The following is a 20,063-nucleotide window of genomic DNA, read 5'->3' as shown; positions in this document are numbered from 1 at the left end:
GACTCATTTGAAAAGACCCTGATGCTGGCAAAGATTAAAGGCGGGAGGAGAAGGGGGTGACAGAAAGACAAGATGGTTGGATGGCATCACTGACTTGATGGACATGAGTTGGAGTAAGCTCCAGGAGTTGGTGACAGACAGGGAGGCCTGGCATGCTGCAGTCCATGGCGTCGCAAAGAGTTGGACACAACTGAGCGACTGAACTGAACTGAACTTGCTTCCCCAGATACTGTATCTTCCACCCAAAAGTCAACACGGAGCCTGGATGGGAGTGGAGTTTGGGGAGAATGGCTATATGTATATGTAAGGCTAAGTCACTCTGCCACGCACTGAAACCATCACAAGTGTTAATGAGCTATACACCAATCTAACATGAAAAGTTTGAAAAACAAAACACAGTCACAGAAGTCAACACAGCCCCAGGCAAATGGCTCAGTCCACCAGCTGCTGGACACTGAACATGTTCCCAACCTTAACAGCTCAGGCAGACCTAGCCTTCTCTGATCACTGTCCTCTCTGGGGACACTCCTTCCTCCCCGTGTACAGTGACATGTATGCTCCCCCCTCTGCCCCCCACTGACCAGGATACAGATCTGCCCCACCCTACCTGGTATACAACAGACTGCTGCCTGGGGGAGGGAAGGAAAGGATGAGCAAGGACATCTTCCTAACACCCTTCACAGTCAACTGGGAAGCTGGGAGAAGATCAGGCATTTGCCTGGGGGACAGCTGGAGGGATTTTCCCAGCCTGCCCTGGGGGGATGTTCTGCCACTTTTCCAAGTCTTCCCCTACCACCTTCTTCCCACCCTCCACATCCATCCAAGGGCATCTTCTCCAAGGTCTCCCTATCCCTTAAGAGTCCAGGACAGAATAAAGCAGCGTCCACCTGGGAGGAGTTCCAGGAAGTCACACCCCTCCATCACTTGGAGGGAACCTGGTTGTTGCGCTGAAACTATTTCCGGGACTGGACCCTGAACAGGGGTACGGCGGCCCAGACCCAACAGCCTCCTTACCGTACATCTTGCCTTCGTCCGACAGGATGATCTTGCGCCGACCGCAGGGCGGGTAGATGGCCAGGGCCTCCTGGAAGCTCTGCTCAATGTCAGGGCTCCACACACCCTCCGCGTCATTGTCGATGGGCTTGTCCAAGGCCTGGCTGCCCCCAGAGACGTTGCTCCCCTCGGGGGAGTTGGGAGAGCCCCACTCGTTGGAGGTAATGGTGCCGGCCTTGCCCTCCAAGGCTCCGCTTGGAGGAGCGCCCGTTGGACCTGTTTGGGCAGAAACCACCAGGGCATCAGTGGACGAATGTGTGGATGTGGAGCAGGGCACCCAGGGAGCACCACCCCCGAACCAGGTGCTCCTCCTTTCTTGCCCATCGCAGCTCAGGAACTCGAAGAAAAAGCCCGGGGACCCCAGGGAACAGAGTGAGGCAGAAGGTCTGGGGGGGGTCAAGAGCAGGTCATCTTCAGTCCATCAACCCCAGCTTCCCACCCTGTGAGAGCTCAATGACCGGGCCCTGATTGTGGCTCTAAGACCCAAGATGGCACTGAGAAGTCAAAAGTGAGGACCAAGTACCAGGGTTGTTCTACGTTAAACCACAAAGGGGCAAAAGAATGCAAAATATCATGCACTGTTGGTGGGAACGTAAAGTGGTACAACAGCTAGGGAAAACAGTACGGATGTCCCTAAAAAATTCAGACTACCTATGGTCCAGCAATTCCACTTCTGCATATACATCCAAGAGAACTGAAAGCGGTATCTCGAAGACATGTGTGTACACCCATGTTCATAGCAGCATTAATCACAAGAGCCGAGAGATAGAAGCAACCCAAGTGTCCACGGATGGATGAACGGATAAGCAGAACATGGTGTCTGTATATTATACAGTAGAGATGAACCTTGACACAGTATCCTAATGATGCAAGCCAGTCACTAAAGACAAATACGCTGTGATTCCACTTTTATGACATCTGAGAGCAACTGAAGTCACAGAGACAGACAGCAGAATGGTGGCCACCCGGGGCTGGAGCGGGGAGGAGGCGGGGAGTTGCTCGGTACAGAGTTTCTGTTTTGCAAGATGAAAAAGTTCCAGAGATCCGCTGCTGCACAACAATATGAATATACATTCTTTCCCCTGGTTTTAAGTTTACCTTTTATTTTTAAAAATGTTTTATGGCAGTACAGTTGGTTTACAATGCTGTGTTAGTTTCAGGTGTACGGCAAAGCGATTCAGTTATGCATATATCCACTTATGAATATACTTGGACATGACTCAACTGTATCCTTCAAAATGGTTAAGATGATTAATTTTATGTGTCTTTTTAACCATAATTAAAATATGAAATTAAAAGAAGCATGCAAAATAAAATGCAGGTCACCATTCTCCTACTTCCTCCCAGCTCAAGCTCTTTTAGAAGAAGAGTCTAACCCTGGCAGATTCTCAGGTGTTAGGGCTTCCCTGGTAACAGTCGGTAAAGAATCCACCTGCACTGCAGGAGACCCGGGTTCGATCCCTGGGCCAGGAAGATCCCCTAGAGAAGGAAATGGCAACCCACTCCAGTATTCTTGCCTGGGAAATCCCATAGACAGAGGACCCTGGCGGGTTGCAGTCCACGGGGTCGCAGAGAGTCAACCAGGACTAAACAACAGCAGCACATACTAATAATCTTAAGGCAGGTTTTGGATCATAAAAACCAGGTGGGCACCATTTACCTCCCAAAGCCCTCTGGAGGCCCCAGCATCCCCTCTCTCTCAGCCACCAAGCACCTCTGCAAAGGGGGACCCCTCCCCATCACACATGTCAGCCCCTCCCTTCTCCCTCATTAGCCATCAGAAGCAGTGTGATCCAGCAGCCCAAACCCAGGGCCAGGAGTCAGAACACCTGAGTTCCCGCCCACTACCATCCCAGACTCTCTGAGATAAGACCTCCCCAAGCATCCCTCCTCCCTTTCTCCCTCTTCCCCAGGCTTGTTAGAGGCACCACTGTTCACAGAGAGGTGGGCATGGGGGTGAGCACCGTCAAGGTCACAGCGGAGGAAAAGGAGGAGCTGAGTGGGGGCAGCACCTCCCGGGAGGGGTGGAGGGTCTAAGGAGCTTGGCCTGGCTGCTGGCATGGACATGCAGTCGGAAGGAGGGTAGAACCACTGAAATTCAAGGCAGGAACCCCAGCGGAAACCTAACCCAATCCCCTCAGCTTGAGGATAAGGACCCTGAGACCAGGGAGGCCTAGGGATTCACCGGAGGTCATGGAGCGAATCCCTAGTGCAGCTGACTCTCAATCTCCGCCCCCCAGGGTCCCAGGTCTTTCAGCATAACAAACTTACATTGACCTCCACTCTGTGGCTGTTAAAATAAGTTTTCCTACAGCCACTATGGAGAACAGTATGGAGGGTCCTTAAAAAACAAAAACCAGACCTACCATATGACCCAGTGATCCCACTCCTGGGCATCTACCCAGAGAAAACCATAATTCAAAAAGATACACGCATCCCAGTGTTCACTGCAGCACTATTCACAACAGTCAGGACAGGCAAGCAACCTAAGTGTCCATCAGCAGAGGAATGGATAAAGAAGATGTGGTACATATATGCAACAGAGCACTCCTCAGCCATAAAAAGGAATGAAATTGTGTCATTTGCAGAGACATGGTTGAACCTACAAACTCTCATATAGAATGAAGTCAGTCAGAAAGAGAAAAACAAATATCATACATTAATGCATATATGTGGAATCTCAAGAAATGGTATAGATGATCTGTTTTGCAAAGCAGAAGTAGGGACACAGACATAGAGAACAAACATTTGGGATGCCAAAGGGAAAAGGGGGGTGTGTGGGATGAATTGGGAGATTGGGACTGACATATATTGATAATACATATAAAATAGATAACTAACGAGAAGGTACTGTATAGAACAGGGAACTCTGCTGGGTGCCCGGTGGTGACTTAAATAAGAAGGAAATCCAAAATAGAGGGAATATATGTATATGCCTGGCTGACTCACTCTGCGGTAGAGCAGAACCTGGCACAGCGTTATAAAACAACTATACTTCAAATTAAAAAAAAAAAAAAGTTTTCCTCAAAGTGTGTCTGAAGGTGTCACAATAATACTGGAATGGGTTGCCATTTCCTCCTCCAGGGGATCCTCCCGACCCAGGGATCAAACTCACATCTCCCACGTCTCCTGCGTTGGCAGGCGGATTTTTTACTCCTGAGCCATCAGGGAAGCCCAGTAAAGAAGCCCCTGAGTTTTAGTGGCCACACCTATGAGACCTTACACCAGAGACATGCAGGGTGGTTGTAACTCAATCCTCGGAGAAAAGGTAGACTATTCATAAAATACGGCGTGGAAGATGGTCTGTCTTGGCCTAAGCCCTAGATATAAAAAAGAATCCTCTTTCCTCAGAATGTGCAGCCAAAGTTCTGCCCTTAAGTGGATTTGAGATCTGAACTTTATATTACAGGAAGCCCCAGTCAATTCACAAAAATAAACAGTGACCCCAGGCTAATAATCTCTGAGTAGACAATCTTAACTCAGACTGCTGAGACCCAAAGCCTTGCTAAAGAATCTCAAAATCCAAAATGACGAATATAAGAAGAAATGATCTCAGAGCTTCTGAGTATGGTGACTGTGTGAAGAGGTGGGGAGAGGGGCTGCCCACAGAAAGGGCCTGGAAGCTTGCTTCCTTCCCCAAGCCACGTCATGTGCATCCCTTGCATCTGCTGTTCCTGAGTTACATCCTTTTATAGCAAACTGGTAGGCTGGTAAGTGAAATGTTTCTCTGAGTTCTGAGAACCTCACAAGCAAGTGAATTGAACCCAAGGAGGTTGGGGGGGGGGCGGTCCCTGGAACCTCCAATCTACCTATGCATGCATGCTCAATTGTTTCAGTCGTGTCCGACTCTTTGTGACCCCATGGACTGTAGCCCACTAGGCTCCTCTGTCCGTGGAATTCTCCAGGCAAGAATATTGGAGTGGGTTGCCATGCCCTCCTCTGGGGGATCTTCCCAACCCAGGGATCGAACCCGTGTTTCCTGCATCTCCTGCATTGCAGGTGGATTCTTGACCACTGAGCCAGCAGGGATGCTCCCCAGTCTGTCTATAGTTGATGATAACCTGAACTTACAGGGTGAGGGCCGTCTTGTTGGACTGAGGCTTTAGCCTGTAGGATCCCATGCTATTTCCAGATAGATAATGTTAGAACTGAGTTGAATTGTAGGGTACTCAGCTGATGTCAAATACTTGCTGGCTGGTGAGGGGAAAAACACCTAGTCACAGATTGGACTTGGTGACCAGAACTTTTAATGATTAAACACTAGAAGTATTACATGTAAAGTCAGAAATATGATAAAGAATGCTTACTTTCAACACTGAACCCTCAACACTGTAACAGAAGTCCTAGCCAACACAGTAGAACAAAAGAGCTCCGCAGATTGGAAAGAAAGAAGTAAAATTGTCACTATGCTTAGGAATTATGATAGAAGATTGAAAAGAAACAAATCATAAAAAAAAGTTTCTGAGTTCAACAAGACCAACATAACAAAATCAATTCCATTTTTATGCCAGAAATAAGAAATTTAACAACGCAATTTTTTAAAATATCCTGTTTAGATACAAAGTCATAATTTATCAAGTAGTGATAAATCCAACAAAGGATGAGATCTTTACAGAGAAAATGGTAACTGCTTTAAAGATATCACTTCTGCATGAGACAGGGTGCTCAGGGCTGGTGCACTGGGATGACCCTGAGGGATGGGATGGGGAGGGAGGTGGGAGGGGGGTTCAGGATGGGGGACACATGTACGCCTATGGCTGATTCTTGTCAATGTATGGCAAAAAACCACTACAATACTGTAAAGTAATTAGCTTCCAATTAAAATAAATTAATTTTTTAAAAAAGACATCATTTCTAAATAAATGGAGAAGAACCTTTGTGTTCATGTGTTCATGGAAAACAGTATCGCCAAGAGGTTGAAACTCTCCGGATAAATCGTAAATTCAATGAAAGTATGACTAAAATCCCACAAGGTTTTCCACAAACTTGAGTTGATTTTCAAGACACATGGAAGCCCAAGACAGTTCTCGAGTCATCTAACCCACTGCCTTCACCTTGGATTAGACCTTCCCATCCAAACCCGAGTCTTCCCTGGGTTCTGGCTGCAGAGCAGCCACCCACTGATCATCAGACATCTCTGAAGCTCTTCCCTCTCAATGCGTCCAAAGTCACAAGGCTTGAGACTGAATCCGGCTCCTCCTCTGTCTCTCGGGAGATGACACCACCATCTGCCCAGAGGCCAGCAGCCAAGGAGCGCACTTTGACTCCCCGTCTCTTCTCCCATCAGCAATTAATAACCACATCCTGGCTTTCTCTCCTGGAGCCCTACCCCGAAGCTTCACCTACACCAGTGCTCACCTGGACTACCGGGCCAGTCCAATCCGGACTCCATCATCTTTCCATTGCAGCTTCTACAGAACACGTCTGATCACGTGGCTCCTCCACTTAAAATCCTTCCCAGGCTCTTAGATGATGGGATTGTGCACGGCCCTTCATCCGCTGATTCTGGCTCTCCAGCCATACCTTCCGTCCGTCCACACCGTCCTCCGTCCTCCCTCTTCTTTGCACCCACCCCAAGCCCCAAATGACACCCCAACATGCAAAGCTCTCCCCCTGCACAGGGGCCGAGCTGCCTGTGACCTTCCTCCCCACCCCCCTCTTTTCATCCGGCCAATTCTCACCCATCCTTAAGGTCCAGCCAAAATCTTCCTTCATTTTTCATTTTTGTTACTGAAGTATCCTTGATCAGTGTCAGGGGTACGGCTGTTGCAGCCAAACTCTCATTTCTTCTGGGAGGATGGTCCCAACTCAGTCTCTGTGATCTGGGCACCCTCAGCCCCGGCTCCCAGGGGCAACTGCTCCCCCTCAACACATTGCAGCCCCCCAGAGAGCAGGGCTTGTTGTCTTTCTCTACTAAATCTTCTGCACGCTGCACACACTGGGGCACAGAAGGACGACCACATGAATGGCTATTTGGTGCGTGTTTGTGGATTAATGATTTCTCTGTAGGAAGGACACAGGGTTCTGTTTAGTGTCATGAAACAAGAAAATCTCAGCAATCTCTGGGCCTGGGCACGCCCAAGGGAGGGCTTGAGTATGTATGCAGATCCCTTTGGGGTTTATCTTAGAGGCTGAAAAATGAAAGGATGATGCCTGGGAATCAAGAGAGTCCCAGGATCTGGCTCCTATTCTACAAGCCGCTATGACCATGGACAAGTCCCTGTGTTTCCCTGGACCTGAGCCAGCTCACCTGTGAACTGTGCGGGCAGCTCCTCCCTGCCCCAGCAAAGCCTGTGGCTCTCGGCTTGACCCCCAGTCTCCAAAGGAAAGAGAAAGTGTCAGTCACTCAGTCATGTCCGACTCTTTGCGACCCCATGGACTGTTGCCCACCAGGCTCCTCTGTTGGTGGGATTTTCCAGGCGAGAATACTGGAGTGGGTTGCCATTTCCTTCTTCAGGGGATCTTCCCAAACCAGGGATCAAACCTGGGTCTCTTGCATGGCAGGCAGATTCTTTTACCAACTGAACCACCAGAGAAGCCCAGTCTCATTATTAGAAAGATCTCAATAAAAGCTGTAAGTTCCCAATTCTTCGGAAAAGTTCTGAGTAACCGGCATCAGTGGTCCCTAGGAGGGAGCCAGAGTTTGCCTTGGGTGGAGTGGGAGCAGAACCAGAGGCCTCCGGGGCAGGACCTGGGGCCAAGTCAGGGATTATTTTTGTTCCTCTGCTGGTGGCACCTGGCCCAGGCTTAACGAGGCCATCTGTCTCCTCCAGCTCCTCCTGGCAGGCCCCCGAGGGTCTCTGGGGAGCGCTGGGGGAGGAGCAGGGGGACCCTTCTCCCAGATGCTGCTGGCTCACCCCACTCCACAGTCTTTGAGCCACGGGCAGAGGCCGTGTGGGAGCTCTGTCATGGCCGTGGGCTGTGATAGGGGGAGAAGCCAGGCAGCCGGCCTCGTGGGCCAGGAACAGCAGGCCACACAGGGCTGGAAGCAGCTCCATTTTGGTAACGGATCCCAGGCCCAGGACCTCGGGTGACCCGCTGCCCTGCCCTCCCCAGGGTGGACCCAGTGCAAGGCCTCGTCAGACCTGCCTCGTAGGGCAGCGTCTGGGGCCACCTCCCAGCTCGGGGAAGGAAGGGCCTGGGGACCACAGTCCCTGCTCTCCCAGGGGCCCACATGACATCAAGAAAGATGGGGCACCCTCCTGTCATCTCCTAACTTTCTGGCCTCCAGGGCACTTGCTGTGTTTAGTGTTCAACCCCAGGAGAAAACCCAGGCATAGCCAGGAGACACGACACCTTAGATATTCACATTACTAACTAGCCAGTTTAATTATTATTGGGGCTTTCCTGGTGGCTCAGTGGTAAAGAATCTGCCTGACAAGCAGGAGACGCAGGTTGGATTCCTGGGTCACGAAGATCCCCTGGAGAAGGGAATGGTAACCCACTCTAGTGTTCCTGCCTGGAGAATCCCATGGACAGAGGAGCCTGGCGGGCTGCAGTCCATGGGGTTGCAAAGAGAGTCAGACACGACTGAGCAACTGAAGAACAACAGCAGCCGTCCTGCCCCCAGACTGAAAGTGATGGAGACAGAAACTCAGGAAGTTCATAGGACTTGCCTGGCATCACCCAGAAAGTTAAGGAGAGACCCTTAGGACAGGGTCTGGGGCTCCTTCCCAGTCACGAGGACAGGAGCTCTGGGATCCAGGCTAAAGGCTGCAGCCACACAGGACTCTCAGGAGGGGGTCTGACATCCTGCCCACCGATGCCTCAGCTCTCACGCTGCTGCTCCTCTCCTGGGGGCCTCTGGATGAACCAACTCCTGCATCCCACGGACTCCTAACTGAGAAGCTGGGAGGAGAAGAAAACATGGGGTTTCCTTCCAGAAACCACCCCAATCTTCCAGATACAGGAGGCCCAGGTGTAAAGATATAGGAGATAGGGGAGTTGTTCCTATTGCTGTATAGTCGCTCAGTCGTGTCCAGCTCTTTGCGACGCCATGGACTGCAGCACGCCAGGCTTCCCTACCCATCACCAACTCCCAGAGCTTGCTCAAATTCATGTCCATTGAGTCACTGCTGCCATCCAACCGTCTCATCCTCTGCCACCCTCTTCTCCTCCTGCCCTCAATCTTTCCCAGCATCAGGGTCTTTTCCAATGAGTAGGTTCTTCGCATCAGGTGGCCAAAGTATTGGAGCTTCAGTTTCAGCATTAGTCCTTCCAATGACTATTCAGGGTTGATTTCCTTTAGGATTGATTGAGGCTTACTAAAGCAATCTGGGGTGGGGGAGCAGGTCCTCTCCACCTCAACCCCAAACAGGGATCATTCTTCAGGCTGAAGGACTTGTCTGTGAGGCCCGGTTAACAGAACATTCATATGTACTTCAGTAGTGTCCGGCTCTTTGTGACCCCATGGATTCTAGCCCACCAGGCTCCTCTATCCATGGGATTCCCCAGGCAAGAATACTGGAGTGGGCTGCTATGCCCTCCTCTAAGGGAACTTCCTGACCCAGGGATTGAACCTGCATCTCTTATGTCTCCTGCATTGGCAAGCAGGTTCTTTACCACTAGCACCACCTGGGAATTCCGGTTATCAGGGCAGGTGGGGTCAAGTCTCTGAACCCCAGGTGCTTTGCCCGACCTGACTCAGTTGTTACAGAACCCACAGAACATCATGTTGGATGGAACGTGGATGTTTTCCATCCAATAGACATCAGGGCTGGGACAAAAATGGCTCTCCCATCATTACCCTGGCTACTGCCACCAGACTAGGCTCTGGAGATTGGACCCAAGGGTATGAAGACCACAAAGTCCTGCACACACTGAAGCAGGTAGAGACAGCCAGTAGGCCAGGCTGGGGTGAGGGGTGGTCATCTCGGAGGCTTCGCTGCTCTGACCTCACTCCTGAAACTAGATCTGGAGGGGAACTCAGGACCAGTGCACTCCAGCCTTCCTCCAGCCCTGCCCACTCTTTCCTCCAGCTCCTGGTATCCTCACCATCTCCAAATTCACACATATTACTTCCCAGAGGCCAGGCCTCTGTACTTAATTCCGGACACCAGTCCATCTACAAATATCTACTGAGGGTGGAGAGAATGGGAGAGGTCAGTAAAAGGGCACAGAACAGTTAACCTCTAAGAATAAGGTCTGAGGTCTACTGTCTCACACGGTGACTGCAGCTGTTAGCCCTAGATTGTACAACTGAAATCTGCTAAGAGAGTAGCACTGAAATCTCACACACAAGAGAAAACTATGTGAGCTGAGAGATGTGTTAACTAACCAGATGTTCGTAGTGTACACATACATTAAATTACCAGATATGCGCTTGAAGTCTCTTACATTTCCAGATGTCAATTGTATCTCAAAAAAGTTGAAACTGGGGCTTCCCTGGTGATTCAGATGGTAATGAACCCGCTTGCAATGCAGGTGGTGTGGGTTCGATCCCAGGGTTGGGAAGATCCCCTGGAGAAGGGAATGGCTACTCACTCCAGTACTCTTGCCTGGAGAATCCCATGGACAGAGGAGCCTAGCGGGTTACAGTCCATGGGGTCAAAAAGAGTTGGACACAGCTGAGCAACTAAGGACCCATGCAAAGTTGAAATTACCTACTGGATGCCAGGCTTGAGGTCCAAGGTTACTAGGTCATGGTCCTGCCCTCTACTTCCTTCAATCTATGGGTCCAGGGGTCCCTGTGATGGTGCAAGTACAGTCATCCTTTATTATTCATAGATTCCATATTTGCAGACTCGCCCATTCACTAGAATCTGTAACCCAGGTCAACACTGGCGGTGCTTCCGGGTCACTTGGATGCATCCCTGAGCTGTGAGACCATCATCCTTGATCTAGCTGAGGTCCAGTGAGGCTGCCCTGCCTTCCAGTTTCAGCTCAGACCCCAAACAAGCATCCTTTCCTCCATCTATGTAGTGCCACAACTTTGACATTTCTGTCTTTTTTGTTGTTGATCTCACTGTTTAAAACAGCACCCAAGTGAAGCGCTAGGGGGCTGACTGGTGACCCCAAGTGCAAGAAGGTCGTGACCCGCCTTACAGAGAAAATCCATGCATTAGATAAACCCTGTCCAGGCATGAGTGATGGCACAGTTGGCTGTGAGTTCAATGTAAATGAAACAACAGTCTATAATAAATTATGTGTCTATGGACAGAAACACAGACAAAACAAGGTTACGAATTAAACAGATGACAAAAATGTTGCAACCAGGGACTCACAGGACCCTAACCCGTGTCTGCCTTTGGAACTCTGGCTCTGTACCTGCTAATTCATGTTCCCAGTGACTCTATGGAAGTCAGGAATGACAAGAATCCAGTGTACCTGGGAGAGTAACAAGGTAAGCCATTACAGGTAAACATCTCAGGCAAAGGGGAGCATTCTAACAGGCGCCAAGATCAAGGCCCTGGGAAAACCAAAGTTGGTGGAGAAAAATGCGCCCAAAGGTCCCAAGACAGCCAAAAGGTGGAGACAACCCAAATGTCCATCATGAGATGAAGGGATAAACAAAAGGTCATCTATCCAGACAGTGAATTATATTATTCAGCTTTAAAAAGGAATTTTTAAAAAAAGATGGGGGGCAGGAGGGGGGGAGATGGTGTTCCAGTCGATAGGACTTGGCACTTTGACTGTTGGGGCCCAGTTTCAATCCCTGATCAGGAAACTAAGAGCCCATAAGCCACACGGCATGGCCAAAAAAAAATTTTAATAAACAATAAAAAGGAATGCAATTCTGACACATGCTACAACATGAATGAACTTGAGAACATGAAGCTAAGTGAAATGTCAGACACAAAAGCACTAATATTCTGTGATTCCACTTATATGAAACACCTAAAACAGGCAAATCCACGCAGACAGAAAGTAGAAGACAGGTTATGAGGGGCTGAGGGTGGGGGGAAGTTGTGATTTAAAGGGGACAGAGTTTCTGTTTGGAATACTGAAAAAGTTCTGAAGACGGAGGCTGATGGTAACACAACATAATGCTACTGAACTAACTGTACACTTAACAATGGTTAAAATGGTACATCTCAAGTTGTGCATATTCTACCACACTTTTTAAAAATAAGCAAATGGCAACCCATTCCAGTGTTCTTGCCTGGAGAATCCTATGGACAGAGGAGCCTGGCAGGCTACAGTCCATGGGGTTGCATATAGTCAAACACGACTTAGTGACTAAACAATAACACCACCAGGAGATAGAAGGGAAAAAAGATGCAGATGGAGAAGGGAGAGAAAGGGTCACTCCAGAAGTCCAGGGCCCGCCGTACAGGAGAGAAAGGAAGCTGCCTGCTCATAACCAGAAACGAAGAGAAAAGGCAGGCACTCCCCAAGTATGGAAGGAAGGAGCAGGGCCGGGCTGAGCTGGGCAGAGCACCCTGTTGGACAGAAGGGACGACTGTGTGACTAAGAAGGCTAGCCAGGGCTCGCAGGAGGCCAGCAAAGGGCCTCATGCAGAAAACCACACAGAACCAGGGCCGTGATGCCCAGACGCCCCCACGGCCCCTTTGCACTGGGCAGTACCCCTTCCTCCCTGGACGCATGCAGCTCTGAAGAAGCTGAGCGTGAGGCCGTGCGGTTCATCGTGAAGTTCAGAGTTGCAGGACCTGGGTTATCGTCTGCCTCTAAGCAGCTCTGCATTCACCTCCTGAAGCTCCTGCATCCTCACCTTGGAAACCAGACCAAACACCCACCTCTGGCAGAGTGGTGAGAGGGACCTCGTGGGCCGAACAGCAAAGCCCTGGAGGGTGGCAGGGCGCCCCTCCCTCTCCTTTCAATGGGGATGTTGACTGCATCCCATTTCCTGACAGGACAGGATGGGGAGAGGGTGGAAGGGAAGAAGGCAAAAGAGGAGCAGGCACAGACCTTCCAGTGTGAATGTGTGCTGGAACCAAAGTCACGGAGAGCCAGGCTTGGCCAGGAGGGCGGCGCCGTGGAGCCCAGGGTCGGAGGCCTGACTGGGCCTCACACTGGCCAGGGGATACCGACCTGGCAAGCCACGACTCTCTGGGGCTACATTCTTGCAGATACACAGCGGAGGAGGTAACGATCGTGAGGACCAGGATGACTCGTATCCACAGACCCGGCACCTGGCTGGCTCCCAGAGGAATGATGGATGGATGACGGAGATGGGGCAAGGACAGTGAGGAGCATCGCCCCTGGACAGTGGTAGGTGAGGAGCAGGAGGGGTGAGGGGCACGGAGGGAGGTAACTGGAGGAGAGGGAAGCAGGTCAGAGGGAGGAGTCAGCAGGGAGCGACAGAGAGGCTCAAAGAAGAAAAGAAAGATGGGAGATAAGATCCCTGAGCAGATACAGGCTAGAGGCCCATCCCCAGACGCCCCACCCCACCCCCCTCCCTGGGGATAGCAGTGTCAATGAGGGCGAGGCACCAGCATGCCACCCCCTCAGTTCTGACCCCAGCCCTCCTCCCAAATGGCCAGGCCGTGGGTGTATGTGGACCAAGCCCTAAGGCATCCAGCAAATGGGTGCCCAAGGCCCTCCACCCCCACCCCACCCTGGGGGCCTGTGTTGGGGCCCCCCAAGGGGCCTTGATGAAGCAGTTCCCAAGCCCCTCTGATCTCAGAAGAAAAACAAACTAGTTCCACATTCAGACCTGGGGCCACGTCCCCTCCCTGGACCTCAGAAAGTCCCCACAGACAAAGAGAAAAGCTGGGGAAAGCAGAATATTGTTCATGATGAAAAAGAAATAAGCTGTCAAGTCAGGCAGAACATGGAGGAAGCCTAAAGGCATATTCCCGCGGGAGGCCCACCTGAAGCCATCGAGAAAGGCTACTGATACAGGACCACGACCGCAGGACATCTGGAGAGGGCGACACTGTGGGGACAAGCAAAGCTCCATGGAGAGATGAACGAGGGGTACACGGATGTTCTTGGGCACTGAGCTAGCCCATCAGATGCTTTAATGGTATGTACGTGCAAGTCGCTTCAGTCATGTCTGACTCTTTGCAACCCTACTGACTGTAGCCCGCCAGGCTCCTCTGTTCATGGGATTCTCCAGGCAAGAACACTGGAGTGGGTTGCCATGCCTTCCACCAGTGGATCTTCCCTACTCAAGGATCAGACCCAGGTCTCATGTCTCCTGCAATGGCAGGCGGGTTCTTTATCACTAGCGTCAGTCACCTGCAATTAGGTATTTGTCCAAACCCACAGAGCACAGAACACATAGATCAGACCCTAACGTAAACTGTGGACTGCAGTTAATAACATAGCCATCAATATGGCCCATCAAGGTAACAAACAATGCCACAGAAGCAAGAGTTAATAAAGGAGAAAGTAGGGGAGGATGAAGGGTATTTTGCATAATTTCTGCCTAATTTGTACGTAAACCCAAAACTGCTCAAAATAATAACAAAAGCTATTAATTTTTAAAAAAGTAAAAAAGAATGCATGTATGTGGAACTGAATCACTTTGCTATACAGCAGAAACTAACAAAGCATTGTAACTCAACTAAACTTCAATAAAAAAATCATTTTTAAAAAGGTAGGGACTTCCCTGGCTGTCCAGTGGTTAGGACTCCACGCTCTCACTGCTGAAGGCACAAGTTCAGTCCCTGATCTGGGACCTAAGACCCCACCAGCCTCGAGGTACAGCCAAAACCAAACTTTTGTATATATATAAATGTATATATAGACACACACACATTTTGTATATATATGTATATATAGACACACACACATTTTGGGAAACTGGGCTGGTGGGGGTGGGATGATGGGAGGGTTAAGCCTTGCAGCCTTGCATTTATTTCTCCTCTGGGCCCCTCTCAGGACTCTAACATAAAGCAAAAGTCCCGAAAGTACTGGAGGCCAAGGGACTGAACCAACCCACGGGTGTCCCTCCAGGTGCCTGTCCCAGAATCCAGATCTCTCAGGGGATCAAGAGCCCAGAGTCTCTGAAACTCCTCGAGTAGCGATTCCCCAGGCTGGGCTGGAGAGAACTCCCCGAACACTCAGTCCCCAGTCTGGGGGCAGGGGGCAGGGGGTACTGCCACACTCCAATGCTCCCCCCCTTCCCCTGCAGAGTGCAGGATGGTGCCCAGCAGTGAGGACCCGGGCAGTGCCCAGGCTGGGCACCCCTGCAGCACAAGGCCCCACCCAGGGAGGAGTAGGTAGGAGCCCTTGGCATTGCTGGGAGAGCGCCCCAGGACCTACGACATCAGGGAGCCAAGGCTGGGGGCAGAGGGAGCCCGCACCAGCAGTCCCGGGGCAGCAGCACGCGAGCCCCATCCTCAGCTCTGACCACTGCCTGGTCATCCCTGGGCAAGGCCTGCCCCGGGGAAGAGTGAGGACCCTGCTTGTGGGCAGCACCCCAGCCCCCAGCACACAGGAGTAGGATGCGCTGGACGGAGCTTGGAGAGAGGCAGGAGGCAGCACCCACCCCACCCCAGGTCATTTTCATAGGAATGTCCTAATGTCTCAGAGCCACCCTCTCCGGACCAGGGTAGAAATTCCAGTGGCCAGAGCCTTCGGACTCCAGGCCGAGGTCGCACAACCCAGGACCCACCCTAACCCAGAAACTCACCCTGTGAGTCCCTCCTGCGCCAGCCACATACCCACCCAGCCCTCGCTCCTGCAGGCCCAGCAAAGGCCCCACCTCCATTCCAAGATGCATGGTCATCTCGTTCAGAAACGAGGCCACGTACATGGCTGATACCCGGGCTTCACACAAGCACTTGCTGTTCTTGATGGTCTGCCCCAGCCTGGCCCAGTGGCCACAGGGAAGTCTAACAGGGCTGGCCAGTGTGGGCACCTAGAGAGATGCCACCAGGGTCTCCTGATCTGAGACAGATGCTGTGCGGGGCAGGACCTCACAGAAGACCAGAGTCACCTCTCATCTTATCAGGAGGTCTTTCTCTAGGGGACTCCCAACCCCCACCTCACCCGGTCCACCTTTGCCCCTAAAGAAAGGTCAAGGTTCAGGACACCAAATTCGTGCACCACACCCACCATCTTTTTTTTTCACACTTTATTTTTCCATTTTTATTTTATAATATCTTAGAAGAGTTTACGTTGTTTGTTGTACAGTCGCTAAGTCGTGTCTGATTCTTTGTGATCCCATGGACTGCAGCACACCAGGCTTCCATGTCCTTCACTATCTCCCAGAGCTTGCTCAAACTCATGTCCGTTGAGTCGGTGATGGCATCCAACCATCTCATCCTCTGCTCCCTTCTCCTCCTGCTCCCAATCTTTCCCAGCATCAGGGTCTTTTCCAATGAGCCGGCTCTTCACATCAGGTAGCCAAAGTATTGGAGCTTCAGTTTCATCATCAGTCCTTCCAATGAATAGTCAGGGTTGATTTTCTTTAGGATTGACTGGTTTGATCTCCTTGCAGTCCAAGGGACTCTCAACCGTCTTCTCTTGAGTTTATGACAACATATAGATGTATTATTATACATGTATATGGGCTTCCCTGGTGGCTCAGATGAGAAAGAGTCTGCCTGCCAATGCAGGAGATGAGGGTTCGACCCCTGGGTTGGGAAGATCCCCTGGAGGGGAGCATGGCAACCCACTCCAGTCTTCTTGCCTGGAGAATCCCATGGACAGAGGAGCCTGGTGGGCTACAGACCATGGGGTCGCAAAGGGTCGGACACGACTGATCGACTAAGCACAGTACACAGCACAGCATACATGAACATATGTGTGAATGTGTAATAAACTGATAGAGGAAATAAAACATTCACTTTATTTTAGCCTGGAAGATCTTTATAGAGTTATGCTGGAAGACCATTTAGTCCTGTTCTAGTTACACCCAATTGTGACATTTTACTTTTCTCATTATTTAAGAACATTGTTTAGGAGCTTCCCTGATGGCTCAGCTGGTAAAGAATCAGCCTGCAGTGTGGGAGACCTGGGTTCGATCCCTGGGTTGGAAGATCCCTTGGAGAAGGGCATGGCAATCCACTCCAGTATTCTTGCCTGGAGAATCCCCATGGACAGAGGAGCCTGGTGGGCTACAGTCCACGGGGTCGCAAAGAGTCAGACACGACTGATCGACTAAGCACACAAGAACACTGTTTACAATAAGACGTCAGGTTGTTAAAAACACACTGGGATGCAATATCTCACATAATAATTATCTTAACAAGATGACATGTAGTGAGTACTAGAGACTAGGGACAGAAATAGCACTGGAAACTCCATGGATGAGAATGAGATGGCAGGGGCTTCCCTGGTGGTCCAGTGGCTAAGACTCTGTGAGTCCAATGCAGGGGGCCTGGGTTCAACCCCAGCTCAGGGAGCTAGATCCCACATACCCTAACTAAAGATCCCATGTGCTGCGGAACAACGAAGCCCATGAGCCACAACTATTAAGCCTGTGCTTAGAGTCCATGTTCAGTGACAAGAGAAGCCACTGCAATGAGAAGCTCACACATTGCAAGTGCAGAGTAGCCCCCGCTTGTCGAAACTAGAGAAGGCCTGTGCAGGAAGGAAGACCCAGAGTGGCCAAAAATAAATAAATCCATAAAGATTTTTAAAAGATCGAAAATAATAAACTTATAAATAAATACAAAATACATATAAATAATAAACTTATAAAAGAAAAAAGAATGAGATGATAAAGCAGTATTATTCCTGATAAAGTTAATCACCATGTTCTCAAATAACAGGGGTTTTTTTTTTTTTGCTTTCTTACACATATCTCTTTTTTTACGGGAGTATAAGTGGTTCAGTAGTAAAGAATCTGTCTGCCAATGCAGGAGACACAGGAGATCCAGGTTCAATCCCTGGGTCAGAAAGACCCCTTGGAGAAGGAAATGGCAACCCACTCCAGTATTCTTGCCTGGAAAATCCCAGGGACAGAGGAGCCTGAGTGGGCTACAGTCTGCGGGATTGGAAAGAGTCGGACACGACTGGGTGACTGAGCACACATAGTTGCTTTACAATGCAGCATTAGTTTCTGCTGTAGAAAATCTCTTTGTAGCAAAGAGAATCAACCCACCATCTTCTCTTGGAAATTTTCTCCTTAGGCAAATTTTCCAAAAATCTATAAATCAGACATCTGAGACGGGACTTGTAACCAGAATATTAAAGACAAAACAATCAAAAGAAAGAAAAAACAGGCAAAAGATTTGGACAGACATCTCCCCAAGGAAATTGTATGAACGGCAAGTAACTACCTGAAAGGATGCTCCACAGGGTAGTCAACAAGGAAATGCAAATTAAAACCAGGACCGTGATGAGATTCTACTACATACCTCGGGGGATGGCGCAAACAAGCCAGAGGGAAACCTGACCACACCACAAGCTGCTACAGATACTGCGATGGAGCGCCGCCACTCCGCTGGGAGGAATGCAAGACGCGACATGTGGGAAAACAGTTCGGCAGCCTCTTTTTTAAGATGTTTTTTTGATGTGGATCTCTCTCTCTTTTTTTTTTTTAAGTCTTTATTGAATTCGTTAACAATATTGCTTCTGTTTTATGTTGTTTTTGGCCACGAGGCATGTAGGATCTTGGCTCCTCGACCAGGGATTGAAACCACCCTCCTTACAGTGGAAGCATAAAGTCTTAACCACTGGGCCACCAGGGAGCCCCTTGGTAGTTTCTTAGACCATTACACATACATGCACAGTGTGACCCAGCAGTCCCACTCCTCTAGGTATTTATCCAAGAGAAACGGAGGCCTGTGTTCATTAAAAAGCCCAACACGTCAGTGATGATAGCAGCTTACACAATCAACAAAGGCTGGAAACACCCCAAGTCCTTCAACCAGCCAGTGGCCAAGTGCACTGTGGGATGTTGTATAATGAGGTCCTTACGACTCAGCAACTTCTGACCCACACACCACCTGGTCGAAGGGAGGGCCCTGCTGAGTGAAGGCCACAGAGCCCAAAGCTCCACGCTGTGTGATTCCACAGTAGGACAGGACCGCAGGAGTGAGAGGAGATCAGGGAGGGCGGAGTCGGTGAAGGGCGATAGGGCTGCAGCATCGGGGAGTTGTCTGGGGAGATGGACAGTCGTGGACCCTGATTATGGTGCCACCACCCAATTCTCTGCATCCGTCAAAGTCCATAGGACTGAGACTTCCCTGGTGGTCCAGTGGCTAAGACTCAGCACTCCCAATGCAGGGGACCCCCATTCAATCCCTGGTCAGGGAACTGGATCCCATGTTCTGCAGGCCGGATGGAAGATGGAAGATCCCATACGGCACAGCTAAGGCCCAGGAGAGCCAAATAAATTCAAAAAGAAAGAAAAAAAGCCCACAGGACTGACACGTCACAAGGAGTAAACTCTACTGCAAGTTGACAAGTAAACTTTTAACAAGTCCTCCTTATTCTGCCCAGAGGCTCCCAAATCGACCTCGTCATAAAGCCCAGTGATCTCCCCCTACCTCCCCTCCCCATTGTCTCATGACTACAGCCCCGCAATTGCTACTACTTCTGTCTTCTCACAGACGCTTCTCCCACTTGCTTCCTCCCTCCCTCTCTCCTTCTCTCTGTCCCTCTTACACACACCCGCACACACAGTTGTCAAATACCCATCCTTCAAAGCCAGCTCGAGTACCTCCTCCTCCAGGAAGCCTTCCCTGGCTGCTCCCCTCCGAGTGGGAATGAATCCTCTTCTCTGCGCATCCCCTCAGCACTGTGCTTCTCCGTTGTCCTCCGTGGCGCAGCCTCACAGGCTCTCAGTGCTTGCCACTCAGGGTGTCTCCCCTGCCTGATGGGACACCGCTCGAGCACAGAGACCAGGCCTGCCCTTCCAGGTTCCCCCCACCGTACCTGGCCCAGCGCCCGGCACACAGTAGGTGCTCTGTGACCACTGTGACTTGGCCAAGGGCAGGTGCAACCAGGGGGTTGGGGGTTGATGCCAAGACAGAGAGCGGGCGCTGCTGGGGCTGGCGGAGCTCCAAGGTGGGTATCGGAAGCCACTGATCCTGTCTCCCTTCTTCTCCTGCACAAGCAGCATGACTACCAAGAGCTGGAAGCAACCCCGCCTCCCATCCCAACTCGAGGTCCTGCCATTTACAGTGGAGCATCCTCACCATGCAGCA

At 50.5% G+C, this 20,063-nt stretch overlaps 1 protein-coding gene across 5 annotated transcripts in view; it reads right to left on the bottom strand.

Annotated features, from left to right (window-relative positions):
- The window catches only part of TEAD4 (TEA domain transcription factor 4), a 60,435-nt gene that overhangs the window by 30,515 nt on the left and 9,857 nt on the right, over window positions 1–20,063 (bottom strand). For all 5 annotated transcript variants that reach the window (XM_043440355.1, XM_043440356.1, XM_043440352.1 and 2 more), the window contains one exon: window positions 1,015–1,269. In XM_043440355.1, coding sequence (XP_043296290.1) covers window positions 1,015–1,269 — 255 coding nt within the window. The remainder of the gene's footprint in view (window positions 1–1,014; window positions 1,270–20,063) is intronic.

This window comes from Cervus canadensis, chromosome 21 (assembly GCF_019320065.1).
Source record: "Cervus canadensis isolate Bull #8, Minnesota chromosome 21, ASM1932006v1, whole genome shotgun sequence".
NCBI classification, from domain to species: Eukaryota; Metazoa; Chordata; class Mammalia; order Artiodactyla; family Cervidae; genus Cervus; species Cervus canadensis.
The sequence above is the reverse complement of the archived record's forward strand: the minus strand, read 5'-3'. Positions and strand labels throughout refer to the sequence as shown.